This window comes from Mustela lutreola, chromosome 1 (assembly GCF_030435805.1).
Source record: "Mustela lutreola isolate mMusLut2 chromosome 1, mMusLut2.pri, whole genome shotgun sequence".
NCBI lineage: Eukaryota > Metazoa > Chordata > Mammalia > Carnivora > Mustelidae > Mustela > Mustela lutreola.
Window position 1 is genome coordinate 242,251,782 of NC_081290.1, and position 15,736 is coordinate 242,267,517.

A 15,736-nucleotide genomic window follows, 5' to 3' on the forward strand; every position below is an offset into this window, starting at 1 on the left:
GGTTTTGTGTTCCTTTAAGAGTGGGAAATGGTAAAATTCTCACACCTGCTCCTCTGTCTGTGCCTTCTGCCCTGCTTTTTGTGTTTGTGGTTGCTGCTTCTAATTGCAGGCAGACTACAAATGCCAAGGGTAAAGAAAAATTTAAAGCTTCCTGCTTTTCAGTGCCTGATAAAGTGAGAATGCGGTGTTGCACTTGAACAATTTCAGCAAAGGGGTGGTGAACTTTTCAAACTCGATTTGTGGTGATGGAAATGGTAATTTATGTGAGGGAAGTTAACGTGTGCCCACCTCCCTCAGATTCAGAGAATCCCGTGAGGACCCATCAGCCAAGAGGCAGAGCGCAGACTGTGTGGGGCCAGTGACACAAACCACATGCAATAAATTGTGACCCTGTTCCTCACAGGTCACGCCAAGGTTTTGAAGAGCTTCTACCGTGGGAGAGATGGGTTTGCGTCAGTCAGGCACACCAGGTGAGAACCAAGTACCTACCTATCAGGCAGGTGCTGAAGGTGAGGGGTATGTTCTGGTCAAAGAAAGAAAACCTTGTGCTTTCAGGGCCATGCTAGCTGGTCTGTGCAGAAGCTTGCTAGCTGGAAGTCCACTTGCCAAACTAAGGAAGTGTAACGAAGGGCTAATAATCACAATGAGATAAAAGTAGGGAAGGAGCCCTACACTAGAATATTCGACTGTCTCTTTCAGAATGCATGGAAGTTACTTAGAGATTCTGAGAAGATGAGGGCAGTGGGAGGGAGGCTGCGAACCTATGCCACAGCTAGAAAATCGTTGCCAGACTGCACTGTTAGGAAGGGTGTTGTGTCCTGTCTAGGCCAGGGTAGAGGGAGAGAGTGAAAACTTAGAGCGTGGTCTAAGCTAAGTAAGTGCACAGAATCAGAGCATTTTTAAATCTGGAAATGACCTGTGAATGCATGGAATACAATAAAATCGTTCATTCTGGTTCATTCGCTTTCCAGTTGGGAAAATTCTCCCTCTGAATTTTGTCCCTTTGTTTAGCATCAAGAGTGGGTAAAGAGGCAGGCAGAGAAAGAAGAAGGGAAGCAGGCTCCCTGCTGAGGGCTCCCTCCCTTCGGGGCTCAATCCCAGGACCCTGGGATCATGACCTAGCTGAAGGCAGAAGCTTTAACCCAGGCGCCCAAGAGGGGATAATCTTAAGTAGCAATTTTTTTTTATTTGTTAAATAAAAACTATTGCATCTAAATTCTTTTTAATTTTTGAAAAACAAGTCAATATTTTGGTCACTAGTCAGAAGCCTTATAAAGCAATTCAAGTCTTTTAAAAGCAAAACTGCAGGACGTATAGTTTTCTGAGGGGGTAGAAAATATTTTCGTCAGGTTTGCAAAGCAGTTCAGGGCCCAGATAAAGCTTGTGGCCAGTTAAGACCAGGCGTACACTTGAGTATCCTCGGTGTTGTTCCGGTGGGGAAGGAGGACCACTTGGTTACATACAGTATTTTCAGAACTTGGCTTTTAGAAACAAGAGTGTGTGAGAACGTGTGATCATTCAGAAAAGAATGCAGCCATCAGAGTGGCCACGCCAGGAGGGCAAAAAAAGCATCGGGGAGGAATGCTCTGACCCCCATGCCAGCACCGACTCTTTCTCGCCTTACCAGCTACTCTGCACTGGAGAAGCAGGTCTTCTGACTGGTTAGAGCTGGAGAACTCACCAAACCAAGAATTATTAGTGGACCCTATAGCCTTGCCTCAGAAGTGGGGACCATGCTCCCTCTCTTTGCTACCAGTCTGCCTCTTTCCCCAGTACAGAGGGCATACTTAGTGTTCAGCTTCTTTTATAACGCTTGAGTAACCCGTTTAAGGAGTACCAACTTGTTGAGATACGGCTATGCAGGAGTTCTGTTTCTCGAGTGACTGCCAGCTGTGTCTGGCTGATTCAATTTCCCACCGGAAGTGGGCTGGAGCAGGATGTTACCTGCCCACGAATTCCGTGAGGGAGGGACCAAGTTTTCTCTCATGTACCACCGTCTCCTGGCACCTAATAGGTAGGGCCTGACATACAGTAGGAACTCTAAAATTTTTGTGGAATGAATCCATTTTAAGCCTCTCCTCCAAACACCTGTTCAAATTTACCTTACCTTCCAGCCTCTGCGAATTCCTCTGTTTCCTCTCCATACCAGCCTTTCTTCTTGCCTGCCTCCCTCCCTCTTGCCCCTGGCTCTGAGTGCCCTTTCCTATTCCTTCTGACTACCTCATAAACTCCTGTGAGCTGTGAGAGCTGATCCCCATGCCAGCTCTCCCAAACCACGTGCTCCTCTGAGGCTCCCGTAACACCGTTCTGATACCGGGCTCACTGGTTTGTGGCTGCGGAGTTCACTGTGCCTCTCTCAGGAGGCTGTGATGATGCATTCAGGGTAGGGGCCCCATCTGGCTCTCCGTGGCGCCCCCAGAGCCTATCAGTACCTGGTTCTGGGTAAAGACTTGCTGAGTAATAAGGATACAGAACGGTCATGATGTACTTTGACGTTGACTAGAGAACAGCTCTGATTTGATCTTAAAATTACCAGTATATCTTGAGCAAACTATACTAGATACTGTTTTTGTTGGACTTTTGGCTCTATCACCTCATTTTTTTAAATTTAGTTTTTATTTATTTGACAGACGGTGAGAGGGGAACACAAACAGGGGGAGTGGAAGAGGGAGAAGCAGGCTTCCCACTGAGCAGGGAGCCCTATGCAGGGGTCCTGGGATCATGACCTGAGCCAAAGGCAATCGCTTATTGTCTGAGCCACCCAGCTGCCCTATCACCTCATATTTTTGAGCTTCCTTTTTTTTCATGTTAAATGAAAATACTCCTAGATTCAACGAAGATTAAATGAGGTAATATAGGTAGACTGCCTACTCTGGCGCCTGCCACCCAGCTGACCTTAATATATAGTAGTTTTATTATTACAGCCCCTGAAGATCTGTGTTACAGTTCAGAACCACATTTGAATAAAAAGAGTCAGGGGCGCCTGGGTGGCTCAGTCGTTAAGCATCTGCCTTCAGCTCAGGTCAGGATCCCAGGGGCTTGGCAGCAAGCCCTGCATCAGGCTCCCTGCTCAGTGGGGAGTCTGCTTCTCCCTCTGCCCCTCCCCCTACTCATGGTCTTTCTCAAATCTTTTTTTTTTTTAATGAGTCCTATACATTCCATTCTCTCTTTCAGAAGACACTGAAGTATTCACACTCTTCATACTAATCCCTGACAAAAATTGTTAGCATTTCTAAAATATTTTGGTGCTATAACAGGTGTGCTTCACTTGTCTGGAAAATTCACTTATGTGGCAGAGTTTTTTGGTGGGTTTTTTTTTTTTTAAACAATGCGGTTCATTTCCATTTTATTTTTTCTGGATAAAAATGTTATTTATTCAAAGTCAAAAGGAAAAAAGACATCCAAGAAACTACAAAGGAGTAGTTTAAGTGATTTATGCTTGATTTTTTAAATGCAACATAGGTGTTTATACATAATTTAAAACTCAAAGAAAGCATGCTTATACAATCATGTGCAATTTTAAAATTTAATAACTCTGGATGAATACATGATGGAAACAGTCCATGGCACCTGAAAATATCATTTACAGAAGAGCATACAGTCCAGTGCTCTCTCAGCTTGGATATTACAACCATATTTCACAGAGCCTTGCTTTGTTCGATTCTCTCCATGTGGTTGGTAACGGTCTTCAGTTGCTGGTAAGTGATTTTGCAAATTTCATTTATAATCCTGGCCCTACCATTACTTAAGTACTGTTTCTGGCAAGTTAACGTATATATTCTGTACCAATCATGTACTTTCCAAGTCACTAACATAACTGCCATAGGGGGACAATGTCAACACCATTCGTTTCTCCGCTGGAATTAATGACCACCCCCACACCAGGGAGAATGCTATGTCTAACAGTACAAGTTTAATCTTAACAGTGAACTAGGTTGACCTTAATTCCAGATATGCCTCAAAAGAAAAATTCCCATCCATCCTCCTTTCAGAGGGTACTTTAGGTGGCATTGGGCTGGCAAGGAGAGACAGGGAAAGCATGCACATGGTCCCACACCTGGGAGCAATCATGCTCTGGTCTCCACTAGCTGTGTGACTCGGGCAAGCAACCTGATGTCCCTGAGACGCCAAGATGCTGACAGACGGGGAGACCGCCACCCTCCCTGCCAGACTGTGGTGAAGGGTCTGAAACTGCTACCCTGGCACAGAGGCAGGAGCCGAGGAACACTGCTGACAGGACAGGGACGCGCGTGACACAGAGTGAGCAGAAAACATCACCCGCAGCAGTGGAAGGCACAGCTTGCCTGTGCCCATGGGAAGAAGTACACGGAAAATTTCTTTGTTACATTTCAACCTGGTTTATGTTGGCAAAGCAGGGCACTCTCCTCCACAGGTATGAGAGTCCACATTTCCCCAAACCCATCACGGGGACATCCACATCCTTTACCGTCCCCTCCCCTCCTCCAATTCTCAAGGTGATGTAGAAAAAAGGAAATGTGCCAGGTGCCAGCCGGCAGAGGCCGAGTGGCCCATACTCTGGGCCAGTGTAGCAGCCCCCCACCCTCCCGCACACCCCCGTGGTCCCCAGGCACCGGGACTGTGATGGACGGCGCACAGTCCAGGGGGCTGGACAAACGCACAGCTCCTTGTTTTAAGCCAGAGGGAAAAGTACTGGGAAGAGGCCATGGAAAAAAGCCCAGTAAGCCCACACCTAGAGGACACAGCTGGGGAAATAAATTAGCTATTTCTATCGCATGTCTACCCGCGCGCGGAGCAGGGCTCCGTCTAAATCTCCTCTCCTTCCAGCAGCTCAGAGGCAGCCCCAGGCTCCCCGAGTGCCATCTCCATGGACAGGCTCCTCTCCAGGTTCTCCAGCTCCTGGCGCACCTCTTCAATGAAGCTGCCGTCCTGGTACTCGTCAGGGGTCTCCCTGGGCACCAGGCTGTCTCCAGCGTCGGCGTGGCTCCCTGGGAAGGCCGGCTGGCACACGTACACCAGGCTATGGCTGGGGCGACACAGGGGCTGGGCTCAGCTGTGGGGAGAGCTGACTCGGGGCTCTCGACGTTGGGGGGGGGGCCACGCCAGAAAACGGGGCCCTGGCTCTGAGCTCGCCTTCGTACCTCCTCTAACGCCTCAACGGGGTCTTCCCTCCCTGTCCACATTTCACCTTAGGAAAGTCTGCTGAGGGAGGGTCACTTTCTGAGGGGCGGCTCCCCCACCTCCCGAAGAGGCCTGTCCGGGAGACTCCTGGGGGCAGGCCCTGGGCACTGCGGGGCCCGAGGGCTTAGGGCCGCACATAGCCCCTCTCAGCCACTGGCCTGCCTGCCAGATCTGTTGCTCCATGGGGAGCCGCAGGCCTCGTGAGGCAGGGCCAGGGGAGTCCTCTTGTCTGCCCAGCCACCCCAGATTCTGGGGGCTGGTGGGGAGAGTAGCGCCGGCAGGGAGGCCACAAGAGATGCTTCATGGTCTCTCAGCAGCTAGGACACTATGAGCGGTTCCCCATTCCTCACTCACCTCTGCCAGCTCTTCTCAGTTTGTCCTTCACTGTGAAGGGCCTGGGCTCCCGCCTCAGCCCCCAGCTCTTCTGCCTCTATACCCCGTCCCTGGGTCACCTACTCATAAGGCTTCAACCGCCATGCAGACAGCTCCAGACCTGTACCCCCAGCCACAGCTTCTCATGAGCCCCAGACGGACAGACAGACAGGACAGCTGGGAGACTCTGCACCTGGATGACCCAAGGACACCGCCACTTAAATCTGTGGGAAACTAAAGCCACATCACCCCTCGGCTCCTGAGATCCCACCGGGTGGCCCCTGCTCTGCTCTTGACCTCCGACGGGGAGGGCAGGCAGGGCCTCACCTGTGGGGCTGGCAGAGAAGGCCGCTGGCACACGGGCATCGGTCCAAAGCTCCATCAGGCTCTAACTCCCAGGTGATGAGGTCCAGAAGCCGGCTGGCGGGGTCATGGCACAACTCACCCTCCACAGGCAGGGGTGTGCACACAGGAAACAGCAGACCTGGGACCAGGGAAGAGTCATCCCTGCGTGCTCAGCAGTGAGCAGGGAGGCACCACGGAAAGTTGCAGAGAAATGGGGGGGCAGCCCTGACCTTCCACCTTCAACCACAAAGCGGAGATTAAAACTGAAGGGGTAGAATGGGAAGAAACAATGGCAGGACGGGCTCCGGAGGGCCGGGCCAGTAAGGGAGGACTGCACGGGGACGCAGACGCAGACTTATGCTGGATTTTAAGGCCAAAGGTCTGGAGAAATTTAGAGTGTAAGAAAGGCCCTCGGGGCTGGGACCTGTGCCAATAAAGGCCTGGGCTGGGCGTGGTGGGAAAGGCTGGGAGCCCTGGAGAGAGAAGACCCGACAGACAGGCTGCAGCTGGCCGAGGCCTTGAAAGGCACACTGAGGAGTCTAACTGATGAGACAGAACAGAGCGACCCCAGCTGCCAGGGGAGCCCCACTGAGCGCTGACTTTGGGGAACATGGCTGGGACAGCAGGGACCAGGTGGGCTGGGGCTGGCAGAGGCTGAGCTGGGGAGGCAGCTGCAGGAGAGGTTTTCAGAAACACGGCAGGAGGGGAGAGAGCCTGAGCAAGCTCCCCCAGGAGCGGCCAAGAGAATGGAATGGGAATAGAAGGGGCCCATCCTCAGGAAAGAGGATGGAGAGCTGGAGGGGTTGTTCAAATCCCACCCTTTGGGGGTGTTCCTCCTGCCCTGGGATCATGCATCCTGAAGGAAGTTTAAATTTTCTAGAAGTCAACAGGGGACAGAGAGAGAGAGAGAGACATGATGGTTCACTGCAGGTGGGGACCTGCCTCAGGCAGAGGTTCTAGGACCAGGACACATACTGAGTGGGCATCTGGGGGCCCGCCCAGGAGGTGGGACCCCAAAAAGCTGTGTTTGGCATGGATGGGGCCCCAAGAAGCCTGGTATGGTGGAGCCTGGGACAGGGCTTGTCCCATACCCAGGGGAGAGCCCACCCACCTCTCTGGAAGGCACAGCACAGTCCGGGCTGGCAGTCCCTCTGGTTGTCACAGATGGTCCCGTTGCCCCCTTTGGTGGCTGTTTTGGTACAGTGACCCCAGACGCATAGCTGGTCTCCACAGCACTCACTGTCCCGAGTACAGAGCTGCAGAAAGGTGGGCAAACACTAGCAGGCCGGCTCCTGCACCAGAGAGACCCCGGCCTGCGCCTGCTCCGAGCTCCAGAAGCCTGAATATGCCACCAGGGGAGGCGGTGAAGCACACGCTCTCCTCACACTGGGGTGGCATGGGGGCAACTGAGGGCTTGGTTTGTGGGGCTCCTAGTGGAAGTCACGGAGGCAGAGATGGGAGATGGGCGCGGTCAGAACACTGGAAAAAAGCACCTGAGAGGGACCCTGTATACCTGGGTCTTCCTATGCAACTTGAGATTTTGCATAGGACGCAGTGTGTCCTGCAGACGCCCCCCCCCCCCCCCGACTGGTGCCTTGTCTCCTTTCTATTCGCTCCCTAGGTCAGGATGGAAGTTGGCTCCCGGCTCACAGATGCAGATAGCAGCCGGATTTGGGAGCTAACTCAAGGCCCAAGTGTGGAGGCCTTATGGGTGGGGCGGGCCCATGGGTGCCTCCGCTGGGCATCTGCACAGCAGCCTGGGACCCCGCGGTGTCGCTAAGACAGGCATGGGGGACAGACATGGCGCTCAGTGGTGGCGCAGTGGCGCTCAGACATGGCAGGCGTGGGGGACAACGGCAGCTGTCTAATCACAGGTGGCACCGGACAGGGGAGTGAGAAGTCCTGTTTTCCACACTTATGCTATGTTCTTGTCTTCTTCATGAAAAAGGACAAGAGAGTTGATGAGCCCTTATGGCTTTGTCCAAAACATCTGTTGGGTGGAGGGAGTTTCCGCTTCCCTGGCTTCGTGCTTCCCTGTGAAGTGTCTATTAGGGCTGTACTCTGGCTTCTTCCCAGCCTGCCTTCTGCCTTCTCTGGGCTGAGTGGAAGATATGGAGGGTGGGAGTGGGACCGCAGTAGTGTCATGGGCTGTATCTCTGCGGATGGGTCTATCCCAGGGGAAGGGACAGGGGTGGGGCTCTGCCTTTCCTCCCTCCCCCTCTCCCTCCATCCTCCATGAGGCATGCCATGAAGTTAGGGACTATGTGGCAGGGGAGAGTGTCAGTGGGTCTGCAGGTGGCTTCCTAGTCCCTCTAGGAGTTGGACCCATTGGGCACCATGGAGAGGCCCTTCCCAGCATGGACATGGTTAAGGGCCCCACCGAAGTGTTCTGGAAGCCCAACTGAGAACCATGGGGCTGCTGGCCTTCTCCCCCAAGTGCTCTTCTTTGGGATGCAGCCCAGCCCCCCAGAGTCCCTCTGCTGCAGCCGCAGAGGCCTCTGGGCACACTCACTGTCTGCGGGTCCCGGCAGGGCTGGCAGGTGTACTCGAAGCTGGCGAACTGGCAGTACCTGGTGGGCCCGCAGTCCTCGTCAATGATGCACTCCTGAGGAGGGGGGGAGCGGCGTCATCCATGGGCGGTGGAGCTGAGCCCACACTGCCCTGGAAGGGCAAAGCCCCTTCATCCCAGGCCCCACAGGCTCTGGGGGCTCCAGAGGGGCTCCAGAGAGTCTCCAGACTCCCCTCACTCCAGAGCCCAGCTGGCTCCCACTGCTCAGCTTCCGCACCCTCCCGGCCAGGCGGGGCCCTGACCCACACAGCTTGCAGGGGCGTCTGCCCTCCGGGCTGCCGCCCCAGTTCACACAATGGCATCTGTTGTGCAGCGCCCCTCCGACCACCACCCACCCACACACACATCCAGGGCGGGGAGCACAGAGACGCGGGGCCAGTCTCCAAGCAGAGCAGATGGAGTTCATAAACGCTAATGAGTTCCAGCCCTGGGACGGCTACACAGGAGGAGCGGGAGCCCAGGCTGTTGACCAGGAAGGAAAGGGCCATAGAGGGCTCCCTGGGGCCCCCTCTCCTCCGAGTCTGGGTCCGAGTCTGGGTCTGCCAGGCAAAGGCAGCTGCTGGCTTTGGCAGGGGGGAGGGACGGAGGGAGGGGTGCAGCTGGCATAGGCGCTGTGACCCAGGTGCCCATCAGGCTGGAGAAAAGGGGGAGAGAGGGAGGCCCAGGGAAGGCCTAGTATAGGGAAGAGTCCCCATACCCCACATTAGCCATACCATGTTGGGGGTCCCCTTAGCCTCTCTGAGCCTCCATTTCTAGGTCAGCGACAGGAGAAAGTAATCTCTCCCTGCAGCCTGTTGGGCAGAGTCATGAGATAGATCCCTCCCGCCTCCCTGCCCCCCTGCCCTGGGGCTGCTCCACGGGTCCCTGGTGGTGGGTCTTGTCATGGCCTCAACACGGCAAGGTGAGGCAGCTCATCGAGAGAGGCCCTTCCCCTCAAAAGGAGGGGTTAATGCTTGTCCTGTTCCCATACCAGCAACCTGAAAATGCGCAGCCAGGGGCAGGGGGAGGCACCTTCAGCCTGACTCCAGAGCCCCATCATGGCTTGAGAAGTCCACGGCGCAGTAAGTAAGCCGTAAGACCATCACGCCCTCTGGACACACTCCAGTCTGCCGGTTCAGCTGGGAGAATCCAGGTCCAGACACTTCTTCCAAAGCAGAAAAGCAAGAGCAAGGGGTGCAAGGAAGGAGGGAGGGCCAGCGGGCACCGAGGAGTTTCTCTGAATCTGGCCCCATCTTGAAGCACTCAGATGTAAACATGAATATGAAGAAGTGCTTGCCCTCAAGAATTTATAACTCAGCTGAAAACAACAACAACAACAAAAAGGCAGTCTAATAGAAAAAGAGACAAAAGACCTGAACAGACAACTTAGGATAATAGAAACCATTCTGCATCTTCACACAGAAAAAGATGTTTAACCTCACAAATAGTTGACAAAATGCGACTTAAAAGAGCAGGATACCCTGTTTTCATGTAGAGAGGACACCAGTAAAAAAGGTTAATACCATCTGGAGCGGGGCAGAGAAGTGCCCCAACCCCAGGATGTCCACATCCTACTCCCGGACCCCGTGGACGCGTCAGACTACAAGGTAGGGAGAAATTCATGTCACAGGGGGAAATCGGAATGCTAGTCAGCTGCCCTGATGATAAGGAGAGAATCCTAGTTATCCAGGTGAGCTCAGGGTAACTGCAAGTGGCTCTGAAATTGGGAGGGGGTGCAGAAGAGGCAGTGTCGGAGAGACTCCTGGTTTCCATTTATTTATTTTTTTAAAAGACTTATTTATTTGAGACAGAGAATGCACACATGCACGCGTGCACAGGAGTGGGGGGAGGGGTAGAGGGAGGGGACGAGAGGATCTCAAGCAGACTCCTTGCTGAGCACAGAGTCTGCTGTGGGGCTCACCCTCACAACTCCAAGAGCATGACCTGAGCTGAAACCAAGAGTCGGAGGCTCAACTAGCTGAGCCACCCAGGCGCCCTCAGACTTCGTCGGTTGTGAAGGTGGGAGGGGCCACGGGCTAAGGAAGACTCTCTCCTGGAGCTGTTAGGAGGACAGCAGTCCTACTGACACTCTCGTTTCAGATTTCAGCCCAGCGAAGACGCGTGTTGGACTTCTGGTCTCCAGATCTGTAAGACGACCAATTTGTGTTGTTTTAGAGCCACTAAATTCATGGTAGCTTGTTACAGCAGCACGAGGACACTAATATAATAATATCCAGTATTGGTAGGGAATTGAGGAAAGAGGCATTGCCACATTAAAATCGAACAAGATGCTTTTGTAGGCAATTCATCAGTATCTACCCCCAAATTTTAATTTGTATCTCCTTTAACCCTGTCATTTCCCATCCAGGTGACACTTGTCCAGATGGGCAAATATCAAAGTACAGATATGTTTAAGGCTATATTGTTGCTTTACTGTAATCCAGAAATTGTGCAAAGGCCCGACAAGAGGGAACAGATTCAATGTATATACATGTATATACATGGGCACTTCCCAGGGAAATGCCATGGGCGGACGTGAAAAAGAATGAAGTAGTTCTTTACAGTGTACTGTTTACAATACCTCAGTAAGTAAAACAAGCAAGTGGAGGATGAAGAGACTCCCACTTGTGTAAAGCAGGATGACTCTGTGTCATCTGTGTCTGTGCCCAGCACGGTGCCTGGTGTCTAGGGGGCACACGAGAGTTAAGTGTGGGATAGATGAAACCACTCATAAGTTACCATGGCAATCTGGCTAACAAAATGCTGATCGTTAGCAAGGATTTGGGAACCCAAGCAAAAAACCCCTCCACCTTCCATTAATTTGGCTTCTCATTTCCCAAGAATCCTATAGACAATGGCGTTTTCACTATATGCTTTCACTATGTGCTTCCTTTTCCAGATCTTAAAGTTAAAAAATAGGTGCTAAGACCCCTTAAGCACCAATCCCTGCAAAGCACTGCTGTTTACCATTCTCCATCATGAGGAGGCACATTCATCCTTTGGGATTTCTTCCTTCCCCTCATGACAAAGCATTCCCTGCAAAGCCCCAGTGAAGCCATTCAGTTTCTTCGAGGTATGAGAACATTTTTGGCACAGAACCTTGCCAAACACTTTTGAAAAGTTTCAGTAAGCTAAAACCCTCGGTCTCCTCTGCTGACATCTTTGTGGTTTTTTTAAGGTTTTTTTGTTTGTTTGTTTGTTTGTTTTTTAATTTACTTGACGGAGAGACAGATCACAAGCAGGCAGAGAGGCAGGCAGAGAGAGAGAGAGGGAGAAACAGGCTCCCTGCCGAGGAGAGAGCCCGATGCGGGCCTTGATCCCAAGGACCCTGAGATCATGACCTGAAGCAAAGGCAGAGGCTTAACCCACTGAGCCACCCAGGCGCCCCTGCTCACATGTTTTTGCTGACTACTGGAGCTCAGGGACGTCAGTCAGCTCCGCATGACTGTTCCCGGAGAAAGCCCAGGGCTTTTGTTCTAATCGTCGGCCAGCCTATTGGTTGTGGATGTTGTGGAGGCCAAGAAAACTAGGCTGTACCCATCTCGAGTCTAGCCCTGACATAAGTATAGCCATCTTGACAAAACAAAAGCTGGCACCTTGCACCCCCTCTCCACCAGCTCCCCTCCCTTCCGTAGTATGTGTGACATTCCTCAGGCACCCCTGACTGCCCTAAAAGAAAAACAAATAGTTAACTTGCAGAGATCATAATCCTGCAAGACAAGAGTCTCCCTTGGTTTACAAATGTCCTAGAGATTTACAACAAAGAAGCTATCTTAACAACAGCACAATTTCCAGAGGCAAATAACTCAGTTCCCCAAGCCCTAATGTTACCCTCCCCACCATAAAACTGAAGGAGGCTGAGGCAGAAGGAAATGCAAATAAAGTTAAATTTCTTCTAAACCTGAATCTCACTAACAAGGACACTTGATAGGAGAAATGTGAAACTTTATCTCTAGACCTCCAAGTTAGTGTCAGCGGATCATTCCCAAGCATATGACCCACTGATATACATCTAAAGGGTCTCATGAGAAGATTTTTATTAGTAGTAATAAATAACCTTTCTCCCAACAATAGCTAGTCCCTCAAGGTCCTGGAGACCTTGTTTCCAAAATTCCTTAGAGACTAACATCATCCCCTTTGTCCTCGCCCACCCTTATTCTGCCTTTAAAAACTCTGACCGTAGTCTGGTTCGGGGTCCAGGTTCTTTCGCTGTGTCAGGTATACTTGGGCCCAAGCTTAAGCTTGCTGAATAAACCCTCCTGTGTTTACATCGGTGTTGGCTTGGTGGTCTCTCGGACTCAAAAACTCGGGCAAAACAGATGTGTCCCCTCAGTAGCCCCTACAACTGTTCTTTAAGAACCATCATCACTAGGTTTGAATCCTGGCTTTGTTAATTAATAGCTGTGTGACCTTGGGATATACTGATTCAGCCTCTTTGGAAAATGAGGGCGGTGGTGCCTGGGGTGAGGGGCTCCGCTGGTTAAGCGTCCAACTCTTGATTTTGGCTCAGGTCATGATCTCAGGGTCGGGCATGGAGCCCTGGATCGAGCCTAGCATTGGGGCCTGCTTAAGATTCTCTCTCCTCCTCCCCCTGCCCAACCCCTCCCATCCTGGCTCATGCTTTCTCTTAAAAAAAAAAAAAAAAAAATGAGGGTGATAACAGGACCAGAGCGCTGTTGTGTTGAGTTAGTGCCCTGTGGATAGGGACCACAGCAAGAGAAAACCTTATGTCCATGGAGCAGCCCTGCCAGAGACCAGCTTACCAGCAAAAGGGCTGTCTAAACCGGCTGACGTCTACACGGGCAGCTCTGTCTCTGTCCCTGGCCACACGCAGGGATTTCACATCTAGTCCTGACTGATCTCTATCCAGAGAGGGTCAGATCGATGGGCAGTGGCCTGTAAGCCCAACTGGAGTAAAGTCCCTGGAGCAGCGTGGCCTCTCCTTGTAGGACGAGTGGGCTTCCATATGACCGGGCTGTTAGTGCTGGGTCTTCTCACTCCTCACTCTCCACATTCCTTAATCGCAGGAGATTAGGTCCCACCTTTCCTGGCGTTAGAGACCTGGGGGACAGATCAGGTCCTCCTACCGTAAACAGAACGGAGTAGGCGGGGCTGGGGGGGACATGGGTTGGTGCCTCCCAAGCAGAGCCAGGCCCAGAGCTGAGAAAGCCAGGATTTTGCTCTGCTCAGTAGTTCTGGCTTTTCTTACCTGCTCCCATCTGGGCTGGTGTTTCACAGGGGCCTCGGAACCCAGCTGGGTCCAGGATGGCTGCTTCCCTCTCTAAAGGACCTCGGAGACCATGAGGCCTAGGAAGAGGGGCCCCCATACTGCACCGAGGGAAAACTAAAGACATGGCCCAGTGCAGACTGCAGGGGTCACCGGGGATGAGACGCCAGACTGCATGCCCGTCCTGGAGAGCCACACGGTGACCCATGGTGTCCTGACACAGCCTCGCCACGGATGCTCCTAGGCACACGTTCTCCCTAATCCCCTCCCCGGGGGCTTTCACCCCCACATCCCAGATGAGGAACTGAGGTATAAAGTGAAGGATCCGCCATCACCCAGCTTCGAGGTGGAGTTGGGGGTTCAACCCTAAAGGCCGGCTCTTCCCATCTCCTAAGAAGATCATCATTTTTCTCCTCCTTCGGCACTGCCTAGTCTCCTGTCCCTCGGTCACAGCTTAGCAGAGCCTGCCTGGGACAGGGTCGCAGACCCCACACAGTCCCAGTGGCAAGAGGCAAGAACACAGGGCCAAGGCCATGGCCCCTGGGCATCGTGGCCTCAGTGTCCCTCAGGACCAGGCTTCAGGCCTTCCCTCCAGTCCTGGCCGCTCCCAGATCCTGCTGCTCCTCCCTCCAGCCTGCTGGGGAAGTCTGACAAATAGCCTAGAGGCCAGCGTCAGGACGGAAGCCATTCAGAGGATCTGTTCTTTGTTGTCTGGAGGAGGAGGAAGCTATATTTAGAAAGCTCTGGCCCGAGGCCCTGCGGGGCTCCATTCAGAGCTGGGTGAGGTGGGGCTGGCGATCTGGCAGGATGGGGGGCCTGGAAACAGCCCCGGGGCTCTGACACCATCATGAAATAGTGGAAAATGGCAATGGTGCTGTTCTGCATCTTTGGTTTTCCAGTTCAGAGTTCATCAGAGGAGCCCAGAGCAGTGGGGAGAACGTAGCACATGAGCCCTGGCAGGCTTCCCTGGGCATCCGTGCGGGGTGAGCGACACACTCGTGCTCCCACACTGGGCTCTGTCATGCTCCCACACTCCTTGGGAGCCCTGGGCTGTCTCATTCTCGTGAGGCCCCACAGAGGGGGCCACCTGGGTGGACCCTGCCTGGGCCAGGGCCATCCATGGTGTTCACTTGAGCCCAAGGCTCTGGATAAGACACATGAAATGGAGGCCCAGGGGGTCTCCACCAACTGAAACTCACTTGCCCTCCGAGCTCTGCACACTGCGGCTGGAGGGGAGAGGGCAGCAGCGGACGTTCAGAGAACACCTACTGTGTGTCTGCACTTGCTTGAGCTTTAGTGGGTCCCCTGATCTGCACCGCGCCCACTACATGTCCCCCTGTGATGAGGGAGCAGGAGGCTGGCTGAGAACACACTTGGCGCACAGCTGCCATTCTCTAGAAGGATAAGGGAGGAACGAACAGAGGAACTCTTTCAGTCTCCACTTTACGGAGAAGGAGGCTCGGATCCCAAGATCACGGAAGGAGTCTGAGACGCTGTAAACCCAAGTCCCTCAGACTGCTCCCTCACCCCACGCCAAGCCTCACTCTTCCCACCACACTCGCAGCCACCACATGCCCAGTGTGGGTTGAATTTATGCCTCACAATTTGTATGTTGAAGACCTAACCCCCAGTACCTCCGTGACCCTATGGGAAACAGGATTATTGTAGATGAATTACTAAGCTGAGGTTATTAGAGTGGGTGTGGTATCCTTTAAAAGGGAAATTTGGGCACAGGTACATGGGGAGGAAGGATGATGTGAAGACACAGCGAAGACAGCCATGTACAAGCCAGAGAGAAAGGCCTGCGTGTGTCCTTCCCTCACGGCTCTCAGAAGCAACCACCCCTGCCAGCACCTGGATTCTGGACTCCGAGCCTCCAGAACCGTTCAGAGAAAACACATGAGTCATCCAGCCTGAGTCTTTGTTGCCTCAAGAATGGAATACTGGCCCTGCCCCCGCCCCCAGCAAGCCATGGCTCTCCTCTGGGATCTCCCACCACATTCAGCCCCTGGTCCCGAGCTTCAGCATCTCCCTGAGGAGACAGAGGAGGCCGGCGGGGAGGCCCTGGCTCCTTCTGATGGATG

The 15,736-nt window shown here is 53.0% G+C and overlaps 1 protein-coding gene across 1 annotated transcript in view; it reads right to left on the reverse strand.

The window, feature by feature from the left end:
• Positions 1 to 4,643: 4,643 nt before the first annotated feature.
• Positions 4,644 to 15,736, reverse strand: part of DKK3 (dickkopf WNT signaling pathway inhibitor 3) — a 44,796-nt gene continuing 33,703 nt past the window's right edge. The window contains exons 5-8 of the mRNA XM_059136327.1: positions 8,390 to 8,482; positions 6,989 to 7,133; positions 5,860 to 6,016; positions 4,644 to 5,005 (exon numbers count right to left, since the gene is read on the reverse strand). Coding sequence (XP_058992310.1) covers positions 4,786 to 5,005; positions 5,860 to 6,016; positions 6,989 to 7,133; positions 8,390 to 8,482 — 615 coding nt within the window. The 3' untranslated portion in view covers positions 4,644 to 4,785. The remainder of the gene's footprint in view (positions 5,006 to 5,859; positions 6,017 to 6,988; positions 7,134 to 8,389; positions 8,483 to 15,736) is intronic.